The 27104-nt window shown below is 48.3% G+C and overlaps 1 protein-coding gene across 1 annotated transcript in view; it reads right to left on the bottom strand.

The window, feature by feature from the left end:
- Window positions 1–27104, bottom strand: part of LOC311139314 (trafficking kinesin-binding protein 1-like) — a gene marked incomplete at its 5' end in the record, with an annotated part of 58385 nt that overhangs the window by 12884 nt on the left and 18397 nt on the right. The window contains 12 exons of the mRNA XM_084174193.1: window positions 136–443; window positions 2048–2281; window positions 2419–2495; window positions 4991–5053; window positions 5339–5476; window positions 5971–6045; window positions 6325–6455; window positions 6826–6904; window positions 7450–7558; window positions 9106–9206; window positions 9615–9731; window positions 9972–10048. Of these exons, the coding sequence (XP_084030319.1) occupies window positions 136–443; window positions 2048–2281; window positions 2419–2495; window positions 4991–5053; window positions 5339–5476; window positions 5971–6045; window positions 6325–6455; window positions 6826–6904; window positions 7450–7558; window positions 9106–9206; window positions 9615–9731; window positions 9972–10048 (1509 nt within the window). The remainder of the gene's footprint in view (window positions 1–135; window positions 444–2047; window positions 2282–2418; window positions 2496–4990; window positions 5054–5338; window positions 5477–5970; window positions 6046–6324; window positions 6456–6825; window positions 6905–7449; window positions 7559–9105; window positions 9207–9614; window positions 9732–9971; window positions 10049–27104) is intronic.

The following is a 27104-nucleotide window of genomic DNA, read 5'->3' as shown; positions in this document are numbered from 1 at the left end:
GGAACCAGCAGCAGGGCTGGGTGTGTCTGAAGTAGGAGGAGTACTGAGAGGCTGCACTCGTCATGGTGCATTAGCTCCCACAGCGTGTCAACCAGCAGCAGGGTGAGAGGTCGCGGGGGTGGTGGGGGGAGTCACCTTCCAGTGGCTTGACGATCTGCAGCTTCTCCGGCAGGTAGGAGCGGGAGCAGAAGGAGTACCCAGACCAGACGGAAGAGGGGTGTGTTCCTCCCAGGGACATGATGCTCTCTGTGGGGGTCATACTGCCGCTGTACACCTCTCCCTTCTCCACCAGCCCCTGGAGCTTCCGATCCCTCTCCTCCTCGAAGAAGCGGCGCTCGCTCAGGCAGTTGTCCCGCCGCAGGGAGAGACGTCGGAGGGCTGCTTCCAGATCCTGAGAGCCCGGCGTTCCAGGGGTCCCTGGTTTCTTGTTGGAGTCATCCACACTGGTGGAGGGGGGGGGGGGGGGGGGGGGGGGTACATAGTATTTATTTATTAAATCTAGTCCTATTCAATGCTACAAGTCTAACAAAAGGTCCTATAACTGGTCTGCTGTATGACAGGCTCTGGTCCTTTACATAACAAAGTGCATAGCAACAAGACATGCTGATGACATCAACAAAACAAAAAAACGAGTCAACCGTTGTTATATGCGGTTGGCATTCCTAATAACCAATGGTCACTTGACATCAACACAAGAAGTTTTCACTTTCCAAGCATTTTTTATGAAGTGCCACAACATAATCAGTTCAACTGCAGTTACATGAGAAAGTACTGTTTGGCTTTATTGTACTGTGGTTGCTTTTGGGAACTAGTAAAGGCACACTTCCTCCTCTCCCTCTTGGTTTACCTAGCAAAGCCATGGACATTGCTGGCAGTGTTGTTGTATAGCCTGCAAAGTGCTTAGTAACCCTAACCCTGATCTATTCAAATTCCAACGATAGCAGACATGCATTCAGGAAACCATGTGCGCCATCTTGGTTTACACTGTTTATGCTCTGATAGACTTTACTGGACAACTACATGGATGGGACGACCTCTGAGCTGTTGTTACAGCCAGAACCTTACTAGATCAAGAAGAGAGAGAATGCGGGATAGAGAGAAATAAAGAGAAAGAGACAGGAAGAGGAGAGAGAGAAGTACAGAGGGCAGGGAGAGAGACAGACAGGTAGGGAGAGAGAGAAGTACAGAGGGCAGGGAGAGAGAGACAGACAGGTAGGGAGAGAGAGAAGTACAGAGGGCAGGGAGAGAGAGACAGACAGGTAGGGAGAGAGAGAAGTACAGAGGGCAGGGAGAGAGAGACAGACAGGTAGGGAGAGAGAGAAGTACAGAGGGCAGGGAGAGAGAGACAGACAGGTAGGGAGAGAGAGAAGTACAGAGGGCAGGGAGAGAGAGACAGACAGGTAGGGAGAGAGAGAAGTACAGAGGGCAGGGAGAGAGAGACAGACAGGTAGGGAGAGAGAGAAGTACAGAGGGCAGGGAGAGAGAGACAGACGGGTTGGGAGAGAGAGAAGTACAGAGGGCAGGGAGAGAGAGACAGACGGGTAGGGAGAGAGAGAAGTACAGAGGGCAGGGAGAGAGAGACAGACAGGTAGGGAGAGAGAGAAGTACAGAGGGCAGGGAGAGAGAGACAGACAGGTAGGGAGAGAGAGAAGTACAGAGGGCAGGGAGAGAGAGACAGACAGGTAGGGAGAGAGAGAAGTACAGAGGGCAGGGAGAGAGAGACAGGTAGGGAGAGAGAGAAGTACAGAGGGCAGGGAGAGAGAGAGACAGGAAGAGGAGAGAGAAATACTTCATGTTCAGCGAGAAAGAGAGAGTTCACATTCAGCGAGAGTTCTCATTTAGAGAGTTCACATTCAGAGAGCTCACATTTAGAGAGAGAGTGAGTTAGTTCACATTCAACAAGAGAGTTCACATTCAACAAGAGAGTTCACATTCAACAAGAGAGTTCACATTCAACAAGAGAGTTCACATTCAACAAGAGAGAAAGAGAGATTTCAAAGTGAAAGAGAGCCAGACAGCCAGTAGAGTCATGGCTCAGTCCCAGCACCTGTGGTCAGGCGTCTCCAGTATGAAGCTGTTGGTGCGGTTGTCTATGAGGATGCTCCCCATATCTCCTCCGTACAGGCTGGAGCGGGGCGTGGACAGGCAGCTGGAGCGGCCCGAGTTCAGACAGGACGACCGGTTGGAGCCGGGGATGTTCATGGGAGACGGGGCCAGAGAGGAGCGCTGACGCATCAGGTTAACGTTTTTCACGGTCTCAAACACACGCTTGGGGTGCAACCTACACACACACACACACATACCATGGACACACACACGGACACAATATCAGCGTAGCTCTAAAATGGGGTTAGGGTTAGATGTACTACAGTAGATATTGGTATTGAATAGAGATATTAGTATTGGATGAGGGTCTACTTCTGCTCTTCCACTTCCGGGTCATCCATAGCCAGCTCCTTCCTCATGGTGCCCTCAATCTCAGCAGCTAGAGAGTCCTGGGAGGACAGACAGACAGACAGACAATAGTAATGAGTACTATGTGACTAGTCTCTGAAGCCCCAGACCTAGGGCAGCAACAGCACGAGGTTAGGTCTGCGATTAATGACGGATTCTCTTGGTAACTTCGAAAAGGGGGGAGTCCTCTTCAGACAGACCACTCTCCCAACAAATCACGAGGCAGACATGCCAGAATGTAACGATTGGAAACCAAAGTTTGCAGGCAAAACCTTTGCAGTGGTTTAAGTGAAGGTAGTTGATGCAAACTAACCACTTGCATATATTTTTTTTATTTAACCTTTATTTAACCAGGTAAGCCAGTTGAGAACAAGTTCTCATTTACAACTGCGACCTGGCCAAGATAAAGCAAAGCAGTGCGATAAAAACAACAACACAGAGTTACATATGGGGTAAAACAAAACATAAAGTCAAAAATACAACAGAAAATATATATACAGTGTGTGCAAATGTAGCAAGTTATGGAGGTAAGGCAATAAATAGACTATAGTGCAAAATAATTACAATTAGTATTAACACTGGAATGATAGATGTGCAAGAGATGATGTGCAAATAGAGATACTGGGGTGCAAATTAGCAAAATAAATAACAATATAGGGATGAGGTAGTTGGGTGGGCTAATTTCAGATGGGCTGTGTACAGGTGCAGTGATCGGTAAGGTGCTCTGACAACTGATGCTTAAAGTTAGTGAGGGAGATAAGTGTCTCCAGCTTCAGAGATTTTTGCAATTTGTTCCAGTCATTGGCAGCAGAGAACTGGAAGGAATGGCGGCCAAAGGAGGTGTTGGCTTTGGGGATGACCAGTGAGATATACCTGCTGGAGCACATACTACGGGTGGGCGTAAATGCACTCATTAAAAATCACCATCTTTCTAGCTACTTATTTGTGTCCGGGGGATGTTTACGCTAGGACAACAAGCGGATGAGGCAGTGACGTAAGAAAGCTGGATGTCCCAACTCTGCCCTTCTCTCTATACCAAACTGACGTTGTATATGTCCAGCCGTGTTAAGCTGGAACATTGGTGCATTCTAGAGCAGGGCACTCCAACCCCATTCCTGGAGAGCTACCGCCCTGTAGGTTTTCACTCCAACCCTGTTCTTGGAGAGCTACCGCCCTGTAGGTTTTCACTCCAACCCTGTTCCTGGAGAGTACTGTCTTGTAGGTTTTCACTCCAACCCCGTTCCTGGAGAGCTACCGCCCTGTAGGTTTTCACTCCAACCCCGTTCCTGGAGAGCTACCGCCCTGTAGGTTTTCACTCCAACCCTGTTCCTGGAGAGTACTGTCTTGTAGGTTTTCACTCCAACCCCGTTCCTGGAGAGCTACCGCCCTGTAGGTTTTCACTCCAACCCCGTTCCTGGAGAGCTACCGCCCTGTAGGTTTTCACTCCAACCCTAATCTATCACACCTGATTCTAATAATTATCTGGTTGATAAGCAGAACCAGGTTAGTTACAACTGGGGTTGGAGTGAAAACCTACAGGAGGGTATCTCTCCAGGAACAGGGTTGGAGTGAAAACCTACAGGAGGGTATCTCTCCAGGAACAGGGTTGGAGTGAAAACCTACAGGAGGGTATCTCTCCAGGAACAGGGTTTGTGTGAAAACCTACAGGAGGGTTTCTCTCCAGGAACAGGATTGGAGACCCATGTTATAGAGAGACTATGTGACTGAATTGAATCTAGACACACATGGGTTAATTTGTTAGAGAATCTTCTGGGTCCCAAAACACAGCCGATTGATTCGGGACAAACAAAACAAGACAGGATCCATCACACAGACATAACAGGTTTACTATGGGAACCAACCCCAACCTGTTAATCCTACTGTAAACACCTCAAAACATGACTTCTCTCTACAGGGTCAATACCAGCCATCTCCTTCTCCCGGCAGACCACGTTCACTACAGCTAGACGCTAACACAGATAAGGTGTCTACCGCTCTCTGTGACTGTCTTTATGTTACAGTTACGTCACAGTTCTGGGGCAGGGCACGGCAGTTACGACGTGGCAAAGGCTGGGCCTGGGGCCAGGACATTAGGGTTACCTCCCTGCTCCTCACTGGTGGTGAGTGGCAACACATCATGCAGTCAGAGATGCAATAGACAGGGTCTCCACTCACCCCGTCGGCATAAACCATGCTGTTAACATCTGAGGAACGGGGTTGAAAACAAAACCTGATGAAAGGAAATCTCTCTGTATGTATACTGTTCATTGTCTGAAGAAGTTTTGCACCTGTGAATTCAGTTCTCCTTGACCTTGTACCCAGAGCCCATCCTCTTAGCTTTAGTGTTTTCAACAAACAGAATCTCTCTCTCTCTCCTCACCATAGGGAACAGGAAGTGTTGAAGTGTACTGAGGGGCAGCGTCTTATTACTCTGACTCCCTGTGTGTGTGTGTCTCACCATAGGGAACAGGAAGTGTTGAAGTGTACTGAGGGGCAGCGTTTTATTACTCTGACTCCCTGTGTGTGTGTGTCTCACCATAGGGAACAGGCCCAGGGAGTGGAAGCGTCGGGGTGTACTGAGGGGCAGTGATTTATTACTCTGACTCCCTGTGTGTGTGTGTCTCACCATAGGGAACAGGCCCAGGGAGTGGAAGCGTCGGGGTGTACTGAGAGGCAGTGATTTATTACTCTGACTCCCTGTGTGTGTGTGTCTCACCATAGGGAACAGGAAGTGTTGAAGTGTACTGAGGGGCAGCGTTTTATTACTCTGACTCCCTGTGTGTGTGTGTCTCACCATAGGGAACAGGCCCAGGGAGTGGAAGCGTCGGGGTGTACTGAGGGGCAGTGATTTATTACTCTGACTCCCTGTGTGTGTGTGTCTCACCATAGGGAACAGGCCCAGGGAGTGGAAGCGTCGGGGTGTACTGAGGGGCAGTGATTTATTCCGGAGGTTCTTCAGCTCTTCCTGGGCCTCATGGAGCATCTCCATACACTCTGCATATTTATCCTCCAACTCCCTCAGCTAGAGGAGGGGAGAGAGGAGAGAGAGCGAGAGAAGAGGAGCGAGAGAGATGAGGAAATGCTCAGAAAACGATATGGACTATATCACCATTCTAGATAATGTTAGTGACAGTGGTAATCATATGCTGTTGAAACAACCGGGGGACATCAAACACTATTCTATTTCAATTTGGTTAGCGATTGTATTGTATTGAATTATATAACCCAACTTCCACCAGCTGACGCAATAATGCACGTGTCAAACTCATTCCACGGAGGGCCGAATGTCTGCAGGTTTTCACTCCTCCCTTAAGGTCACTGATTAGTTAGGAACTCCCCTCACCTGGTTGTCTAGATTTAATGGAAAGGGAAAACAAATAGCAGCAGACACTAGGCCCTGCATGGAATGACTTGACACCCCTGAAATAATGGAAAACATCACTAGCGTGGTAATTGGGTCTCGTTAGGCAGTGCTTATTGTCCTCTGGGTAATTGATTAATGAGGCCTTACTGTACCTCAGCAGTGAGCTGGCGCTGGGCATCTTTGGCAGCCCCTAGATGCTGGGTGAGCTCCTCATTTTCCACTGCATACTGCGGAACATAAATGACTTAGTCTCTTAGGGTTATAGGCTCACACACGTCATCATAGACACACAGATAACAGCTATAAGACTAGTTGTGTTCCAGGTCGTCTTCTTTGCAGCTGTGCATCTCTGAAGATGGCTATATTATGAATATGGTTCTACTTCTCCAGGCGTTGTGATATCAGAAGAATCTGCAGAGCTGGACAGTAAGAAAGGCGACCTGGAACATGTCCATTGGCTTGGACCGTAGCAGGCAGTCTGGGTTATTACTGGCCTGGCCACTCACAGACTTGGACTTCTTCTGCAGGTCTACGATCTGGGACAGGAGGTGTGTGATCTCCTCCTGCTGGCGAGATGCGTCATCCGTCTTCCTCGCCAGCTCCTCCGCCAGGGTGGACATCTGGTGGTTGGCATCTCCTAGTGGGCACACGGGGCGAAATAAATGACATGAGCATCCACCATGAATCAATGTTGTTGACCTCTCCTAGGCCTCCTCCGTGGCAACACTTAGCGGCTAAATTTAGCTCCACTGAGATACATGAGGTTAACTGCCTAGGTAGGTGTAAGTAATATCTCCACCTAGTTCCCTCCATATTGCTTTCACATATCCAGTCCTATCAGATGTGTGAAGGGGAGTGAACGAGGGCAGAGGGGAGGGAACATCCTTATTGGAATGAAACACAGCCCTGTTTTGCTTTCTCGCAGGGAGACCAGGGGACGTGAGATGTGAACCGTGTGTGTGTGAACCGTGTGTGTGTGTGTGTGTGTGTGTGTGTGTGTTACTCACTCAGCTCTTTGACAACGTCGTTGACCAGCTGCTGTTCCTTCTCCTCGTACTCCTCTGTCTCAGTCTCCAGGTGACTGGCCTGGTGGGGGATGACAGGATGCAGCCACGCGTCATCATCAACATCATCATTTTCATTATCACACAGCAGGAGAGCTTGGTGTAAAGTATTGGCAACAGTACTTATTCCAGTCCTATTACCACTGGTACCTCTGGTTTACTATGAAAATACTCTACTGAATCTTTCTGGTAATGTCTGAAGTTATTCAATCAAATTCGCTAATTCTTGCTAACATCATGGTGTTTGTTATAATGAACTCCCATGTGACCAAGTAATAAGTATTTCATTATGCTGTTATGTAGTTTCTTTATTAGGTGACTATAAAATAAAGTGTTACCAAGTTTCCATCTCTTCACTGTCTTTAAGGTTTAGTCAATGTTTAGCAAGGTACAGTGTTGAGTGAATGGTATAAAATAAATCCCCCAGACTGTGTGATCTTAACCCCAGGGTTCAGAGCCATGATCGGTCCCCATAGCAGTGACATTAATATCTGATGAGCTCTCCTTCACAGTATGGTCAGTAGGACACAGAATGACACAGAGGGTTAGTTAGCTACATGACTTTACCTCTGATCTAAGAGAGATGTTCTCTGCCTCCAGGTCTTTGAGTTTCTTCTGCAGTGAGTCCAGGGGGAAGTAACTTGGCACCAACAGTGTGGAGTCATTGTGGCGGATGCTGTGTGGACGAGACACGGCGGCCGGTCGGTCAGTGACAAGAGACATAGTCTATGTTCCAAATGGTATCCTACTCCTTACCAATTGAACTACTTTTGACCACCAGGGCCCGTAGTTCAACATGTAGTGCACTACGTTTGACCAGAGCACTATTGGCCCTGGTCAAAAGTAGTGGATTACATAGGGAATAGGGTGCCATTTGGGACAAAGCCATACATTTGTAAGAACAGGGCATCATATCGCCCAAGGAGAAATTACTGGGCAGAGCTGGCAGAGGTTTAACATGATATACAGACCAGACTGGGAACATCTGCATAATTTAGACAACAAGGATAGATGGAACAGTCAATCAATGTTTTACCACCAGCGTAATAGGATGCCTGGTAGTGTCTGCCATTATGACACTAGTGGGAACGCCACTGTCTTGGTTTTCACCCGACTGCTCTGTATTTGAGGGGTAAGTGAAACAGGTCAGTTTGTGTATTTTCCTCCTGAGAGAGAGAACCAACCCCAGCCTACTGCCTCAGTCTGTCACACAGGGTCACAGTACCTCTGGAAAAAAGAGGGGTTTTTTCTAGACAAACGAATCAAAGGCTTTTATTCATCTTAAAGAAAACAGGCTTGAAGCCGTCCTTAAGCAGGAGACACAAAACATATCAAGTAGCTACCCTTTGGATGGACTTGTAGGACCAGTGAAATAAGAGCTTAAAGGCCCAGTGCAGTCAAAAACATGATCTTCTTGTGTTTTATATATATTTCCACACTAGGTTGGAATAATACTGTGAAATTGTGAAAATTATGATAATGCCCTTTTAGTGTAAGAGCTGTTTGAAAAGACCGCCTGAAATTTCAGCCTATTTTGGTGGGATGAAGTTTTAAATTTGTTATTAGACCAATAAGAGAGTTCCAAACCTCTCTGCCCATAACAGATCGTTTTCAGTTTCTCTCTCCCCACTCAGACCACTCCCAGACAGTCCTAGCTAAATTCTTGCCTGAGAAATTGCTCTTTGCTAAGTAGCCATTTTTGTTTCTTTTGACCATTTTAATTGAAAACAAATCACAGTAAGGTACTTAACTGTTCCCCAGAAATGATTTGATATCGAGATAGAAAACGTCTGCATTGGACCTTTAACTTGAATTGTTATACCAGTGTAAAAGGGGTGTAGCTACAATTGGGAGAAATAAGGGAAGCGAGACCTTACAGTACTGTAGGGACTAACCCCACCAGGACCACATACAGCAGTCACCTCCTCTAGCTAAATGCTTTCTCCTGAGTAACCTGAGCAATAGAGCATAGTGGGGGTATACTGACAACGGCAAAATGAAGGAGTTTTGCTTTAAGAGGAAAAAGTGGATGAGATGAGTGGAGGGGAACAGGGCCAGTTCTAGCCTTTAGCATAACAACGACCATAGGAGTTGGCTATAAACCACAAACAGCTCTCGGAACCAGGCTAATCTCACAGGCTATACAGTCCAAACAGATCTGGGACCAGGCTATGACTGAAGTGGGAGAGGAAGAGTGTAGGCCGGGATGACAGATAGACTCACGGGGTAGAGGTGGACGAATCTCCTTCACTCTCCTCTGCTGCACTAGTGTAGAACTGGAGAAGCTCATCTTTCATTGACAGATCATGGCGCAGCTGAGAAACCTGCAGAGGGAGAGAGGGTGACAGAGAGGGTGAGAAGGGAGAGAGATGAGAGAGGGAGATGAGCGAGAGAGAGGGAGAGAGATGAGAGAGGGAGAGAGATGAGCGAGAGAGAGGGAGAGAGATGAGAGAGGGAGAGAGATGAGAGAGGGAAAGAGATGAGAGAGGGAAAGAGATGAGAGAGGGAGAGAAGGGGACAGAGGGAGAGAGATGAGAGAGGGAGAGAGATGAGAGAGGGAGAGAGATGAGAGAGGGAGAGAGATGGGAGATGGAGAGAGAGGGACAGAGAGGGAGAGAAATTAGAGATAGTGAGAGAGAGGAGAGAGATAAAACATATTCTCCTGGTCCTGAGAGAGAAAAGCACATGTGCACATACACAAGATACACACACACACACACACACACACACACCTCCTCTCGAATGTGCTCCACTTGCTCCTCCAGGAATCCATTTCTCTCACTGAGGGTTTTGTTCTTCTTCAGCAGTGACTGGCCGATGCGGGCGGCGAGCTCCAAGTCCCGTTCTTTCTGCAGGGGAGGCAGAGTAGGCTGGTTAGAGGGTCTGAGTATCATACATCATGATCTAGGAATCAGGTAAAAGGGAAACAGTTGCTACTGTATGACAATGTTTGACATGTTCTATGACGTGGTTAACTTGGCATGGCAGAGAGACAGTCAAATCTGCTCTGACAATATTCAGACCTATCATCCAAACAGAGAGAGCATTGTAAATGAAAGTGCTCTAAGTGATAAGCCATGTTTTCTTACCTCTTCAAGCAGACGTGTAACAGCATCTATGTCATTGTACGTCTTAGTCATCTGGCCCACTCTTTCAGCACATAGAACTGTAGAGACAACAGAGAGGACAGAGAGAGTTAACAGCTGTAGAGAGAGAACAGAGAGGAGAGAGAGAGAGAGGAGAAACAGTTAGCTGTAGAGAGAACTGAGAGCTTTGGCAATGTTAACATACGTTTCCCATGCCAATAAAGCACTTAAATTGAATTGAAACTTAATTGAATTGAGAGGAGAAACACAGTAAACAGCTGGGCTTTATCTGAGTTCAGCCATGTACTGAACACTCTAAAAATTAGGGGTTCAACAAGGGTTCTTCTAAGATCCTCAAAGTTCTTTGAAGAACCTTAGGGTTCTTGGCACTGAAAATGTATCCCAAAAGGTTCTTCCAAGAACCCCATAGGAGGTGGGGTTCATCGAGGAACCTCATTAGGATTCAAGGAGAGGAAACGTGTTTGTAAGGTTCCTCAAAACCCTCTCCTCGTTTCCCTCTGAGGTTTTGAGAAATCGGAGAGACGACAGGAGAGGAGATGAGGAATCCAGGAAAGATGATTAAGACAGAGGAAGTGACAAGTGAGATGGTTCGGACTCTGACCTCACCTGAACCCCACCCCACCACAGCTGAGCTGATAACAGCACGTTGCCAAGGGGCAGTGTCATTCTCTGTTAATACAATGCTATGCTATTCCCAGCTGATCCACTGCAAAAACATGACTTAAAGTGTTTTCTGTATCCATATATAGCACTCAACCCTGAGCCTATTTCTAAGCAAACTGTTTATATTTCTACATATACAGTACCAGTCCAAAGTTTGGACACACCTACTCATTCAAGGGTTTTTCTTAATTTTTTACTATTTTCTACATTGTAGAATAATAGTGAAGACATCAAAACTATGAAATAACACATATGGAATCATGTAGTAACCAAAAAAGTGTTAAACAAATCCAAATATATTTTATATTTGAGATTCTTCAAATAGCCACCCTTTGCCTTGATGACAGCTTTGCACACTCTATAAAATATATTTGGATTTGTTTAACACTTTTTTGGTTACTACATGATTCCATATGTGTTATTTCATAGTTTTGATGTCTTCACTATTATTCTACAATGTAGAAAATAGTAAAAATAAAGAAAAACCCTTGAATGAGTAGGTGTGTCCAAACTTTGGACTGGTACTGTATGTACAGTGAGGGAAAAAAGTATTTGATCCCCTGCTGATTTGGTACGTTTGCCCACTGACAAAGAAATGATCAGTCTATAATTTTAAATGGTAGGTTTATTTGAACAGTGAGAGACAGAATAACAACAACAAAATCCAGAAAAACGCATGTCAAAAATGTTATAAATTGATTTGCATTTTAAATGGGGGAAATAAGTATTTGACCCCCTCTCAATCAGAAAGATTTCTGGCTCCCTGGTGTTTTTTATACAGGTAACGAGCTGAGATTAGGAGCACACTCTTAAAGGGAGTGCTCCTAATCTCAGCTTGTTACCTGTATAAAAGACACCTGTCCACAGAAGCAATCAATCAGATTCCAAACTCTCCACCATGGCCAAGACCAAAGAGCTCTCCAAGGATGTCAGGGACAAGATTGTAGACCTACACAAGGCTGGAATGGGCTACAAGACCATCGCCAAGCAGCTTGGTGAGAAGGTGACAACAGTTGGTGTGATTATTCGCAAATGGAAGAAACACAAAATACCTGTCAATCTCCCTCTGCCTGGGGCTCCATGCAAGATCTCACCTTGTGGAGTTGCGATGATCATGAGAACAGTGAGGAATCAGCCCAGAACTACACGGGAGGATCTTGTCAATGATCTCAAGGCAGCTGGGATCATAGTCACCAAGAAAACAATTGGTAACACACTACGTCGTGAAGGACTGAAATCCTGCAGCGCCCGCAAGGTCCCCCTGCTCAAGAAAGCACATATACATGCCCGTCTGAAGTTAGCCAATGAACATCTGAATGATTCAGAGGAGAACTGGGTGAAAGTGTTGTGTTCAGATGAGATCAAAATTGAGCTCTTTGGCATCAACTCAACTCACCGTGTTTGGAGGAGGAGGAATGCTGCCTATGACCCCAAGAACACCATCCCCACCATCGAACATGGAGGTGGAAACATTATGCTTTGGGGGTGTTTTTCTGCTAAGGGGACAGGACAACTTCACCGCATCAAAGGGACGATGGACGGGGCCATGTACCGTCAAATCTTGGGAGAGAACCTCCTTCCCTCAGCCAGGGCATTGAAAATGGGTTGTAGATGGGTATTCCAGCATGACAATGACCCAAAACACACGGCCAAGGCAACAAAGGAGTGGCTCAAGAAGAAGCACATTAAGGTCCTGGAGTGGCCTAGCCAGTCTCCAGACCTTAATCCCATAGAAAAAATGTGGAGGGGGCTGAAGGTTCGAGTTGCCAAACGTCAGCCTCGAAACCTTAATGACTTGGAAAAGATCTGCAAAGAGGAGTGGGACAAAATCCCTCCTGAGATGTGTGCAAACCTGGTGGCCAACTACAAGAAATGTCTGACCTCTGATTGCCAACAACGGTTTTGCCACCAAGTACTACGTCATGTTTTGTAGAGGGGTCAAATACTTATTTCCCTCATTAAAATGCAAATCAATTTATAAAAATTTTGACATGCGTTTTTCTGGATTTTGTTGTTGTTATTCTGTCTCTAACTGTTCAAATAAACCTACCATTAAAATTATAGACTGATCATTTCTTTGTCAGTGGGCAAAGGTACAAAATCAGCAAGGGATCAAATACTTTTTTCCCTCACTGTATGTATGCTGTCACGGTTCAGACAGACGACCAGAGGACCACAATTGCGTCACACCAGAAAGTTTATTAAAACTTAAGGGAAAAGGGAAGTAGGGAGTGAATGAAGGCTCCAGGGGTAACAGGGATGCCGTCCAATGTGCTGGGTCTGTGCCCCCCCCAGTGGCAGCGATGCGTCCTATGAAGCCGGTGGTGGGTGGTCCAGAAGTCCTGGGGGGGGGAGACACAGACACAACAGGGCGGAATGAAACAAGGCAGCAGTACAGTTCAAGGGAAATCCAAAATACGTAGTAGCAAGGCAGAAGGCTGGTCAGAGTTACCGGGATTGAAGAGTAGTCAGGAGTCGTAATGGCAGAAGCAGGTCTGGATCTCCTGGGGCAGAAGAGTATCCAAAAATCAGGCAGGTCCGGGGTCACAAAACCAGGGTGAGCCAGAAGCGCGAGCAAACAGGTTCCGGGTGTGAGCTTTGCAGACGATCTGACACCGGAGAGCTGAAAGACAGGGCCTTAAATACTGGGAGAGGTAGTGGGTAATGCAGCGCAGCTGGCAGAGTAATTAGAGCAGAGCAGAGCAGGGACAGGTGGAGCTAGTTAGGCTGAGTAGAGAGAGTGGTGAGCAGAGTGGAAGAAAATTAAGGTGGTAACCCGGTGGAGTGAGAGGCTCATGACAGAACCCCCCCCCCAAGGGACGGCCCCAGAAGTCCCAAGAGCAACACCACGCCGGGCGGGAGGAGGGGAGCCGGAGGAGGGCTAGAACTCCTCCGAACGGTCCGAGTGAACGTCCTCATCCTCGGAGGAAGCCGGAGGGCCGTGGTCGGGAGATGGGACAGGTCCCGAGACAGGATCAGGCACAGGACAGGAAGCCGAGCGGGCAGGACGGTTAGGGACCCCTCTGGGGCGGCCCCTACGGATTGCAGGTTGATCAGGATGCCGTTGGTGGAAAGCGGTGATGAGAGTCCTATCCACAATCCGACTAGCTGGCACCCAGGTCCTTTCCTCAGGTCCATAGCCCTCCCAGTCAATGAGGTACTGGAGACCCCTACCCCTCCGTCTGGACCGAAGCAGGCGGCGGACGGTGTAAACCAGACCACCATCGACGAGCCGTGGAGGAGGAGGACAAGGCGCAGCAGGGACCAGCGGACTCTCATGGATGGGCTTAATCTTAGACACATGGAAAGTGGGGTGCACCCTCAGGGAATTAGGCAGTTGGAGCCGGACAGCAGTTGGGCTAATCACTCTTATGATAGGGAATGGGCCAATGAACCGAGGTGCCAGCTTCTGCGACTCCACCCTGAGTGGCAGGTTCCTCGATGACAACCACACCCTTTGACCAACATGGTAGGTGGGAGCAGGAATTCTCCGACGGTTGGCCCCGGTAGTGTAGCTGGCAACGGATCTGAGGAGTGTGGCTCGGGCTTGTGACCAGGTGCGGCGACATCGACGGGCAAAAGCAAGTGCAGATGGGCAAGTAACCTCCTCTTCCTGGCTGGCAAATAGAGGAGGCTGGTATCCATAAACACATTGGAAAGGGGACATACCGATGGCAGAGCAGGTCAGAGAATTGTGTGCGTACTCCACCCATGTCAATTGCTGCGACCAGGAGTGGGGGTTGCGTGAAGTCATGCATCGCAGTGCCTTCTCGAGCTCCTGATTAGCCCGCTCTGACTGCCCATTGGATTGGGGATGGAATCCGGAAGTCAGACTGACTGTGGCTCCCAGCAGGTGACAGAACTCCTTCCAAAAAGCGGAGGAGAATTGTGGACCACGGTCAGAAACTATATCCTTAGGCAGTCCGTGGATCCGGAAGACGTGTTCCAGGACCACCTGGGCGGTCTCCTTGGCGGTTGGGAGCTTGGGGAGGGGAATGAAGTGTGCCATCTTGCTGAAACGGTCAACAATGGTGAGAATGACGGTCATGCCACTTGAAGGGGGCAGCCCCGTGACAAAGTCAAGGGCGATGTGAGACCAGGGACGTCTGGGCACAGGCAGGGGCTGCAGCAATCCGGCTGGGGGCTGGCAGGACGACTTGTGTTGGTTGCAGATGGGGCAGGCTTGGACGAATTCCCGTACATCCCTTCTCAGAGAGGGCCACCAGAACCTCTGGGCGAGCAGGTTGTAAGTGCGGGTGGAGCCAGGGTGACAAGCTAGGCGGGAGTCATGTCCCCACTGAACGACCTGGGACCTCAGGTCTTCGGGGACAAAAAGGCGGTCAGCTGGGCAAGTGCTGGGACCTGGCTGGTTACGGAGAGCCTCCAGCACCTGTTCCTCAACAGCCCAGGTCAGAGCTGCAACGATGCAGGGACTTGGCAGAATCGACACAGGGTCCTTGGAGGGGGTGTCATCCTTCTGGAATTGACGGGAGAGGGCGTCTGGCTTGGTGTTGCGTGATCCAGGCCGGTATGACAGAGTGAAATTAAACCTGGTGAAGAACAGGGCCCAGCGGGACTGCCTGGAGTTCAACCGTTTGGCCGTGCGGATGTACTCCAAGTTCTTATGATCGGTCCAAACGAGAAATGGAATGGTGGACCCCTCCAGCCAGTGACGCCACTCCTCCAAGGCAAGCTTCACAGCCAGCAGCTCACGGTTCCCTATGTCGTAATTGCACTCAGAGGGGGACAACCGACGTGAGAAAAAGGCACAGGGATGGAGCTTCCTATCCTCCGCAGCCCACTGAGAAATCACAGCACCAACTCCCACATCCGAGGCGTCCACCTCCACAATGAATTGCCGGTCCACATCAGGCATCTGGAGGATGGGAGCGGAGGTGAACCTCACCTTGAGGGTACTGAAGGCTTTGTCGGCTGCTGGGGTCCAGGTGAAGGGTTGCTTGGTGCTGGTTAGAGCAGTGAGAGGGGCAGCAACGGTACTGTAGTTCCGGATAAACTTTCTGTAGAAGTTAGCAAACCCCAGAAACTGTTGCAGCTTCTTTCTGTTCTCCGGAACTGGCCATGAAGTGACTGCTGATACTTTGGCAGGATCCATTTGGATACTTCCCTCTGCCACTATGTACCCCAGGAAGGCCACTGTCTTGACGTGAAACTCACATTTCTCTGCCTTGGCGTAGAGGGAATTCTCCAGAAGACGATGAAGGACTTGCTGGACATGGCGGGTGTGTTCAGACAGGTTTCTGGAGTAGATTAGGATGTCATCCAGGTAAACGAAGACAAACTTGTTTAACATGTCCCGCAGTACATCATTCACTAAAGCCTGGAACACAGCAGGAGCATTGGTGAGGCCAAAAGGCATAACCAGATACTCGTAGTGGCCTGTTGGTGTATTGAATGCGGTTTTCCATTCATCTCCCTCCCGGATCCGCACTAGGTGGTAAGCGTTTCTGAGATCCAACTTGGTAAAAACAGTGGCTCCCTGGAGCAACTCAAAAGCAGAGGTGAGCAGAGGCAGAGGGTAACGGTTTTTCACTGTGATGTCGTTGAGTCCCCTGTAGTCGATGCAGGGGCGAAGAGATCCGTCCTTCTTCCCCACAAAGAAGAAGCCAGCACCAGCAGGAGATGAAGATGAACGGATTAATCCTGCGGACAGAGAGCCATTGATGTAGTCCTCCATGGACTTTCTTTCAGGAGCAGACAATGAATAAAGACGACCCTTTGGAGGGGCTGTTCCAGGGAGGAGGTCGATGGCACAGTCGTACGGTCGGTGAGGGGGCAGAGATGTGGCTCTTGCTTTGTTAAACACCTCTCTGAGACCATGGTAGCATTCTGGGACATTGGAGAGGTCAGGAGCGGAGTTAGTAGGTACTGGCCGAGGGGGTAGTGCGGCAGCAAGCAGGCAGGTTCGGTGGCAGTCCTCTCCCCACTCCCTGATCACCCCGGTCACCCAGTCGAGCTGAGGGTTGTGCCGGCGGAGCCATGGGTAACCCAGGATGAGGGGTTGGCCTGGAGAGGGGAGCAGGTGAAACTGGATAGTTTCTTGATGGTTTCCGGACAGACCCATCGAGACCGGGGCCGTGACATGAGTGACCGATCCGAGTAAGTGTCCGTCCAGTGCCCGGGCAGGAATAGGAGGTGTCAAACGGAGGTTCTCCAGTCCCAGTTGGCGTGCCAGCTTGATGTCCATTATGTTGGCTTCGGCGCCAGAATCCACCAGAGCAGCCAGGGTGTGAGTTGAGTCAGAGAGGCGGAGGTGAACTTGCAGCAGGGGTTTGCGGTCGGAGGACTGGATGGTCATTGAACTCAACCGGACTCCCCCTATGCCCGGTGAGCTTCGGCCCTTTAAAGGGCAGGTTACCACACGATGTCCATCACCTCCACAATAGAGGCAGAGGTTTGAGGTGAAGCGGCGCTGGCGCTCTGCAGGAGTGAGAGAGGCTCGCCCAATCTCCATAGGCTCAGACTGATCAAACTGACCTGGGTGAGTGGCAGTAGATGACAGGAGCCCAGTCGGATCTCTCCGAATGCCGGTAGTAGGTGGACCTTGGCGCCCCCTCTCACGACGACGGGTCTGTATCCTTCTGTCGATCCTGACAGTCAGTGCGATGGCTTCATCAAGAGTGGAAGGCAGTTCATGGGAGACCAACTCGTCCTTGATATAGTCAGCCAAACTATGGAAGAACGCGTCCACCAACGATGGTGTGTTCCAAGAACTTCGTCTAGCCAGGGTTCGGAAGTCGATGGAATGGTCTGCGACTGTACGTCTGCCTTGTCGAATACTGAACAGTTCACGAGACGCCTCTGCGGTTGGTGAATCCAGGTCAAACACCTTCAGCATCTCCTCAGCAAACAGGTCGAAGGTTGCACATGCGGGGGTTTGACGTTCGAACTCTGCTGTTCCCCAGAGTCGAGCTCGGCCCGTCAGGTGAGTGATGGCATACCCAACTTTAGCCCCCTCCGTGGCGAAGGTCCTTGGCTGCAAGGAGAACTGAAGTCGGCAGCTAGTCAGGAATGGCCGGACCTGGGTTGAGTCGCCGTTGAACCGCTCGGGGTTTCCAATCTTGGGTTCCGGAGCAGCGGCTGCAATGACCGGGGCAGGTAACTCGGGGGCAGGGCTGGTGGGCAGACTGGCTGGGGTAAGGTTGGTGAGGAGTTGAATGATCATGGCGAGTTGTTGTTGCTGCTGCTGGAACTGCTGCTCATGCTCATCGGTTTCCATGTCGGGGAAAGTGTGCGCTGAGTCCATAATGGTCAGATCGTACTGTCACGGTTCAGACAGACGACCAGAGGACCACAATTGCGTCACACCAGAAAGTTTATTAAAACTTAAGGGAAAAGGGAAGTAGGGAGTGAATGAAGGCTCCAGGGGTAACAGGGATGCCGTCCAATGTGCTGGGTCTGTGCCCCCCCCAGTGGCAGCGATGCGTCCTATGAAGCCGGTGGTGGGTGGTCCAGAAGTCCTGGGGGGGGGAGACACAGACACAACAGGGCGGAATGAAACAAGGCAGCAGTACAGTTCAAGGGAAATCCAAAATACGTAGTAGCAAGGCAGAAGGCTGGTCAGAGTTACCGGGATTGAAGAGTAGTCAGGAGTCGTAATGGCAGAAGCAGGTCTGGATCTCCTGGGGCAGAAGAGTATCCAAAAATCAGGCAGGTCCGGGGTCACAAAACCAGGGTGAGCCAGAAGCGCGAGCAAACAGGTTCCGGGTGTGAGCTTTGCAGACGATCTGACACCGGAGAGCTGAAAGACAGGGCCTTAAATACTGGGAGAGGTAGTGGGTAATGCAGCGCAGCTGGCAGAGTAATTAGAGCAGAGCAGAGCAGGGACAGGTGGAGCTAGTTAGGCTGAGTAGAGAGAGTGGTGAGCAGAGTGGAAGAAAATTAAGGTGGTAACCCGGTGGAGTGAGAGGCTCATGACATATGCATGCCATGAGGTCGAAGGAATTGTCTGTAGAGCTCCGAGACAGGATTGTGTCGAGGCACAGATCTGGGGAAGTGTACCAAAAAAGTATCTGCAGCACTGAAGGTCCCCAATAACACACTGGCCTCCATAATTCTTAAATGGAAGAAGTTTGGAACCACCAAGCCTTCCTAGAGCTGGCCGCCCGGCCAAACTGAGCAATCGGGGGAGAAGGGCCTTGGTCAGGAAGGTGACCAAGAACCCGATGGTCACTCTGACAGAGCTCTAGAGTTCCTCTGTGGAGATGGGAGAACCTTCCAGAAGGACAACCATCTCTGCAGCACTCCACCAATCAGGCCTTTATGGTAGTGGCCAGACGGAAGCCACTCTTCAGTTAAAGGCACCTAACGGACTCTCAGACCATGAGAAACAAGATTCTCTGGTCTGATGAAACCAAGATTGAACTCTTTGGCCTGAATGCCAAGCTTCACGTCTGGAGGAAACCAGGCACCGCTCTTCACCTGGCCAATACCAACCCTACGGTGAAGCATGGTGGTGGCAGCATCATGCTGTGGGGATGTTTTTCAGCGGCAGGGACTGGGAGACTAGTCAGGATCGAGGGAAAGACAAATGGAGCAAAGTACAGAGAGATCCTTGATGAACATCTGCTTCAGAGCGCTCCAGACCTCAGACTGGGGCGAAGGTTCACCTTCCAACAGGACAACGACCCTAAGCACACAGCCAAGACAATGCAGGAGTGGCTTTGGGACAAGTCTCTGAATGTCCTTGAGTGCCTCAGCCAGAGGCCGGACTTGAACCCGATCTAACATCTCTGGAGAGACTTGAAAATAGCTATGCAGCGACGCTCCCCATCCATCCTGACAGAGCTTGAGAGGATCTGCAGAGAAGAATGGGAGAAACTCCCCAAATACAGGTGTGCCAAGCATGTAGCGTCATACCCAAGAAGACTCAAGGCTGTAATCACTGCCAAAGGTGCTTTAACAAAGTACTGAGTAAAGGGTCTGAATGCTTATGTGATTTCAGTTTTTTTATTTTGTATAAATATGCAAAATATCTAAAAACCTGTTTTTGCTTTGTCATTATGGGGTATTGTGTGTAGATTGATCAGGGGAAAAAAACTATTTAATCCATTTTAGAACAAGGCTGTAACGTAACAAAAACAATTATAAAACAAAGAAGAACTACACTGTATATTCAAATGATTGTTGAACTTCAACTGTAATCTAAAGGCATATTCTAAGAAGAAGCCTTGAACTCACTCCTGCCCTTTTCACTTCTCACTCAATCTTTCCAGCCACAGTTTGTTATCTACTAATGAGCAAGTCATCTCAGGTTCCCAAGACGTCAACAGAGGCAACACAGAGCTAGGAACAACAGAGTCCAACTTTAATCTGTGGTTACTCCTAACTAACCTTGTGGATGTTGACAAAAGGAAGACTTGTTTCTTCAGACAACTCCTATGTGTTATTTCTTTGGGGTTAAAGGGATACTTTGGGATTTTGGCAATGAGGCCCTTTATCTACTTTCCCAGAGTCAGATGAACTAGTGGATACCATTTTTATGTGTCTGCGTGCCGTTTGAAGGAAGACGCTAACTAGTTAGCAACTCCCTTTAAGGGAGAGTTGTTCTAATCTCAGATAGGTTTCTGTAGGGCAGCAAACACAGGTTTTGAACTCCAATGGTGGAAACTAATGTAAATGAGGAGTTAGATGCAGAGTACATATTTACATACATGTGCAGCCTGCAGCATCACAGTGTGAGGCATGATAGCGAATGGCCACTACAGTATAAAAGGGATATTGGCTGATAAAAAAACTTAATGTAGAGTAATTTAATCTGTGAACGGGGGTATTTAAACTGAAAGGTAGACATGTATACAAAGTCATGTTACATTACAAAACACATTCCATCCCCACCAATGAAAATGCAATATTCTAATGAGCACAACAAAAGAACAACAAATAACCAGGGTGTGGTGTCCACATTTTGAGGTGGACTGCAACCACGGAAACCAACCGACCAACCAGAGACTAATCAACAGCACACACATAGCATAGATCGGGATGTGATAGAATAGATATAGATCCAGTGGCGCGCCACACATCAGAGCTAACCCCGGCCCCATGTTACTGGGTAGGGTATAGGCAGACAGCTTCTCTCTGCTCCCACAGTGATACTGCTCATGTTAAATAACAGCAATTAACAGCAGTAGTAAACATCAGAAGCCTGATCTGACCTGCTGGCTGCCTTTCTGTTCTGTTGATGCTATCAGAAGCCTGATGACCTGCCGGCTGCCTGTTCTGTTGATGGTATCAGATGGGAGCATTCCATGTTTACTCTGAATACAAACAACGTACTAAATGTCCTTGCTGGTTCTCCTGGTATAATACAAATTTACATGACCTCCAGCCCTGAAAACCTTTCACATAAAGATCTAAAACCAATCAATGTCGTACAGACAGGGAGCAGGAGCAGCAGACAGCAGTCTAACAATGTGGTTCAAAACCACTACGTGAATGACAGGAGTAGCAAAGCTCCCATAATTCCAGTTAGTATACCTTCTTGCAGAGTACGCTGTTCTTCATCCTCCTCCTCCTCCTCCTCCTCTCCATCACAGTGGTCAGGTGAACAGACATACTCCAAGCTGTCCTCTGGGGTGCTGTGATAGGGCAGTGACATGCTAACACCAACACTAGGCTAGTGGCTAGTGGGGCCCAGCAGAGCCCAGCTGTCTCAAGTCCAAAGCCATGTCTCAGTGTGTGTGTGTGTGCGTGTCAGTCTCAGTCAGCGAGAGTGTGTGTGTCTCTAAATCAGTGTGTGTGTGTTTGTGTGAGGACAGCAAGGTGCGTCTGTCACCCAGTTACAGACAGCTCACCCAGTCAGACACTCCCTCCTCCTGCTCTCTGGTCCATGACTAGAGGACAGCTCACTGTGGAACCGGAGCAGGGGAGTGGCACTGAACTATTCTCAGACTGACAGGACTTTGAATGTTTAGATTAGAGCATGGCGTCAATTCAAAATGTCAGATATGTGACGAGGACTAATATAACCATATAGTAAGTTGAAGTTTTATCCCTATAATGCTGAAGTCTAAATGTCCATTTGCTCACCCCCCTTTTCAGGAGTTTAAATGGTATCTTCCACCGGACTTCCATGGAAGCAGTGCAAGGTGGAGCGCACCACAATATACATACACCTGTTGTAAGGGTGGGGCCCCAGCCTGCCTCACCACAGTCAAATCCACAGGTGACTCAATTTGCACACGCATACCTATTCAAAGCAGAAGCGACGTACTGAGAGTCAACTAATAGAATAGGACGCATCAGGAAATACAGAGCTTGATGAAATAGCGTATAGGAAGAACTGTATGTAGTAAAATGAGTACACTAACTAATGCTAGTTTAGCATATGAAAATAGAGGAGCAATCTAGTTTATGAACCAGTATGGGTTATTCCATCCTATAGAAAATAACATTTGACACTCAATGTTACACATTAGACCCCAAACAATACAGACCACAATTCTAATCAATCGACATGCACTGGCTTTAGCAAACTAGTCACATTGAGAGCAATGCAACAGTAAACAAATCATCAACATTCCAGTGACAAATGTTAACGGCTAGACAAACTATTATGGATGTGCAAGCCGGTTAGTCAGTTAACCGGTGACAAAAAATAAGAATTGTTATGCCCATAACGGCTGATAAAAACAGTTGACAAAAAACAACTGTGATGCCCATACATAGAAACTAGAACAGTTACAGCAAATATTTCACATAACTCTCCAATTAAACATGTTTCCTTCAATTATCCCATGTCCAAATCATTTTCATTCATCTCATTTCACTTCTGGTAATATCCTGGGCAGTACTGTATGCTAGTGTGGGCATACTGAATGCACCCACACATTCCTATTGAAACAATACAGCATCCACAATAGCTTGTGAATAACCCCCCACCTCACAGCCTCAGAGGCCCTTTTTGTGTGCACTGGTAAAGTTCCCAGCTTGGGGAGACTGGAGGAGGACAGCCCCTCTCACCTCCCTCCAACCCCCCCTCCCAGGTCAACAGAACTGTAAGCCCTGGGCTTTGTGAGGAGGGCGGAGATGGAGGGGGAGAGATGGAGGGGGAGAGATGGAGGGGGTAGCAGAGAGGAAGGATGAGAGGGGTACTGTAGGAGGAGGAGAGGGAAGGATTGGCTGGCAGCCAATGTACATGGTCCATGCCCTCCCCACTGCCGAAGTGATCAATATTCTGAGCATCACCCAGGGCTGTGTCCCTGCCAGACTCCCAGCCATGTGCTCATGGAGCTAGGCCCAACCAGCAGGCTCTGAGCATGGCCAGGCTGTCCATGGCTGCCCCTGGCCTTCTGGAGCCCTCTTCTGGCTCTCTGCAGTGCCAGGTTTAGGGAGCTGTAGCCCACTGATCCGCCAGTCTCCACAGCACACCCTCCCCTCCAAACCTTCCCCTGCTTACATGTACTGTCTGCTTCATTATGAGCCTCCATCTCTGGCCTCGTCCCATACGTCCGGTTAGTGCAGTAGTCAGCTCTTCTATCGGTGGTTTTCATATGGCGTGATAATGAACGATAGGAAGGTTGGCTACAGCACAAAGAGTATGGGACCAGGCTAGTGGCTAGGCCATTTCTGTCTGGCTGTCCAATCTTGATGTGGGAGGAGATCTCTAGAGACGTGTGGATAGTTGTAAAGAGACATCCACACTACAGCACTGCAGCATGTTTATCAATGATCTGAATATAAAACCATCTCATTTAGACTTGTTGGAACTGTTAGAATAGACCGGCAGTAGGTGAGGTGTATATTAAATGTCAAGAGGCCCTCGCAATACAATCTACTGTAGTAACTGAGTCATCGAACATCATCTATAACAGCATTACATAACACCATTACCAAAGAGATCTTATCCAACAGAACAGGCCTCGTCTCATAATATATATGGTCATCTTATATGACCATCATCAATCGAAACATATCTTCAGCCAAGGGCATAGGCCTAGTCGGGTGTTACATATATAGAGCCACTGATCATCTTTGATGGCTATAGGACTGTTACTCTGACTGTACAGGACTCAGATCTATAGGACTGTTGTTCTGACTGTACAGGACTCAAATCTATAGGACTGTTACTCTGACTGTACAGGACTCAGATCTATAGGACTGTTACTCTGACTGTACAGGACTCAGATCTATAGGACTGTTACTCTGACTGTACAGGACTCAGATCTATAGGACTGTTATTCTGACTGTACAGGACTCAGATCTATAGGACTGTTATTGACTGTACAGGACTCAAATCTATAGGACTGTTATTCTGACTGTACAGGACTCAGATCTATAGGACTGTTACTGACTGTACAGGACTCAGATCTATAGGACTGTTATTGACTGTACAGGACTCAGATCTATAGGACTGTTATTCTGACTGTACAGGACTCAGATCTATAGGACTGTTATTGACTGTACAGGACTCAGATCTATAGGACTGTTATTGACTGTACAGGACTCAGATATATAGGACTGTTATTCTGACTGTACAGGACTCAGATCTATAGGACTGTTACTGACTGTACAGGACTCAGATCTATAGGACTGTTACTGACTGTACAGGACTCAGATCTATAGGACTGTTACTGACTGTACAGGACTCAGATCTATAGGACTGTTACTGACTGTACAGGACTCAGATCTATAGGACTGTTACTGACTGTACAGGACTCAGATCTATAGGACTGTTACTCTGACTGTACAGGACTCAGATCTATAGGACTGTTACTGACTGTACAGGACTCAGATCTATAGGACTGTTATTCTGACTGTACAGGACTCAGATCTATAGGACTGTTATTCTGACTGTACAGGACTCAGATCTATAGGACTGTTATTCTGACTGTACAGGACTCAGATCTATAGGACTGTTGTTCTGACTGTACAGGACTCAGATCTATAGGACTGTTACTCTGACTGTACAGGACTCAGATCTATAGGACTGTTATTGACTGTACAGGACTCAGATCTATAGGACTGTTGTTCTGACTGTACAGGACTCAGATCTATAGGACTGTTACTCTGACTGTACAGGACTCAGATCTATAGGACTGTTACTGACTGTACAGGACTCAGATCTATAGGACTGTTACTCTGACTGTACAGGACTCAAATCTATAGGACTGTTATTCTGACTGTACAGGACTCAGATCTATAGGACTGTTATTGACTGTACAGGACTCAGATCTATAGGACTGTTACTGACTGTACAGGACTCAGATCTATAGGACTGTTACTGACTGTACAGGACTCAGATCTATAGGACTGTTATTGACTGTACAGGACTCAGATCTATAGGACTGTTATTCTGACTGTACAGGACTCAGATCTATAGGACTGTTACTGACTGTACAGGACTCAGATCTATAGGACTGTTATTGACTGTACAGGACTCAGATATATAGGACTGTTATTCTGACTGTACAGGACTCAGATCTATAGGACTGTTACTGACTGTACAGGACTCAGATCTATAGGACTGTTACTGACTGTACAGGACTCAGATCTATAGGACTGTTACTGACTGTACAGGACTCAGATCTATAGGACTGTTACTGACTGTACAGGACTCAGATCTATAGGACTGTTACTGACTGTACAGGACTCAGATCTATAGGACTGTTTTTCTGACTGTACAGGACTCAGATCTATAGGACTGTTACTGACTGTACAGGACTCAGATCTATAGGACTGTTATTCTGACTGTACAGGACTCAGATCTATAGGACTGTTACTGACTGTACAGGACTCAGATCTATAGGACTGTTATTCTGACTGTACAGGACTCAGATCTATAGGACTGTTATTCTGACTGTACAGGACTCAGATCTATAGGACTGTTACTCTGACTGTACAGGACTCAGATCTATAGGACTGTTACTCTGACTGTACAGGACTCAGATCTATAGGACTGTTACTCTGACTGTACAGGACTCAGATCTATAGGACTGTTATTGACTGTACAGGACTCAGATCTATAGGACTGTTATTCTGACTGTACAGGACTCAGATCTATAGGACTGTTACTGACTGTACAGGACTCAGATCTATATGACTGTTATTCTGACTGTACAGGACTCAGATCTATAGGACTGTTACTCTGACTGTACAGGACTCAGATCTATAGGACTGTTATACATCCCTCTACTCCCATTCTCTCTTCACATACACACACAATGGCAGGTCTATTCTAAAGCTCCATGGGTAGTCAGTCCGCTCTATGAAAAACCACCTTGTCATTCCCCTTCATTGCTACATTTACATAGCAGCCTTGTTTTGTGGTGCCACGGTTTCTGTTGTTCCTAATTCCCCCTGGTTACAATCAACAGAAGCTGATATCACATCCAACAGAACAAACTGATGGTAAGAGAAGAAACTATAGCCTCATCCTACAGCCATGGCCTCCTTGGCTGAGGTAAACTTTGTTAGATGCACCTGTTATCAGACAGACCAGAGCAGAGTGAAGCAACACAGCAGTCCCTGGCTCAGTGGTTCCACCATCATGTGACTGACGCAATAGATACTGGAGCGAAGAGCGAGACCGGCAGATTTAGACAGTCAATGGCATATAACCACCCTACCAGCAAAATCATCCCCTCTTCCTCCCTCCCTGTCCCTCTCTCTCCCTCTCTCTCTCTCCCTCCCTCTCCCTGTCCCTGTCCCTCTCCCTCCCCCCTCCCTGTCCCTCTCCCTCCCCCCTCCCTGTCCCTGTCCCTCTCCCTCCCCCCTCCCTGTCCCTCTCCCTCCCCCCTCCCTGTCCCTGTCCCTCTCCCTCCCTCCCTGTCCCTCTCCCTCCCCCTTCCTGTGCCTCTCCCTCCCTGTCCCTCTCCCTCCCCCCTCCCTGTCCCTCTCCCTCCCTGTCCCTCTCCCTCCCCCTCCCTGTCCCTCTCCCTCCCCCCTCCCTGTCCCTCTCCCTCCCCCCTCCCTGTCCCTGTCCCTCTCCCTCCCTCCCTCCCTCCCTCCCATTCCCCTGCCCACATACAGCCCCATTAACAGCAGAGTTAGATAACAGCTAGATAGATAACCATCCCCATCAGGCTTACCATCTGTGCATTCCTCATAGTACCAGTCTAGCTCATAGTAATCCGCCTCCACAAATTTCTGCATACTCAGTCCCCTTCAGTTGAGAGGAGCATCATCATCTTCTCCCATCCTGCTGCGGAGGTCACGAGAACACCTGCCCATCCTTTCATTACATACTCTGAGTTCTCTAGGAGTCTACCATGATAAGGAGACGACGTGGAACAGCACATTTTATCACTGGTACCAGAGCGGAAGGATGGGTGGGAGAGGAGTAGAGGAGAGGAGAGGAAAGAGAGAGAGAGAGAGATTTCCCAAAAAACAACGCAGCCCAAAACACAGTTATGCAGTAGGGATGTGTTGCTGTCTGGTGGTGAGTCAAGGTTGTATCACAAATGAGGGAGGGGCCTGGGGAGGGCCACGAGC

Source organism: Coregonus lavaretus, assembly GCF_964263955.1.
Source record: "Coregonus lavaretus genome assembly, chromosome: 13".
Taxonomy (NCBI): domain Eukaryota; kingdom Metazoa; phylum Chordata; class Actinopteri; order Salmoniformes; family Salmonidae; genus Coregonus; species Coregonus lavaretus.
The sequence above is the reverse complement of the archived record's forward strand: the minus strand, read 5'-3'. Positions and strand labels throughout refer to the sequence as shown.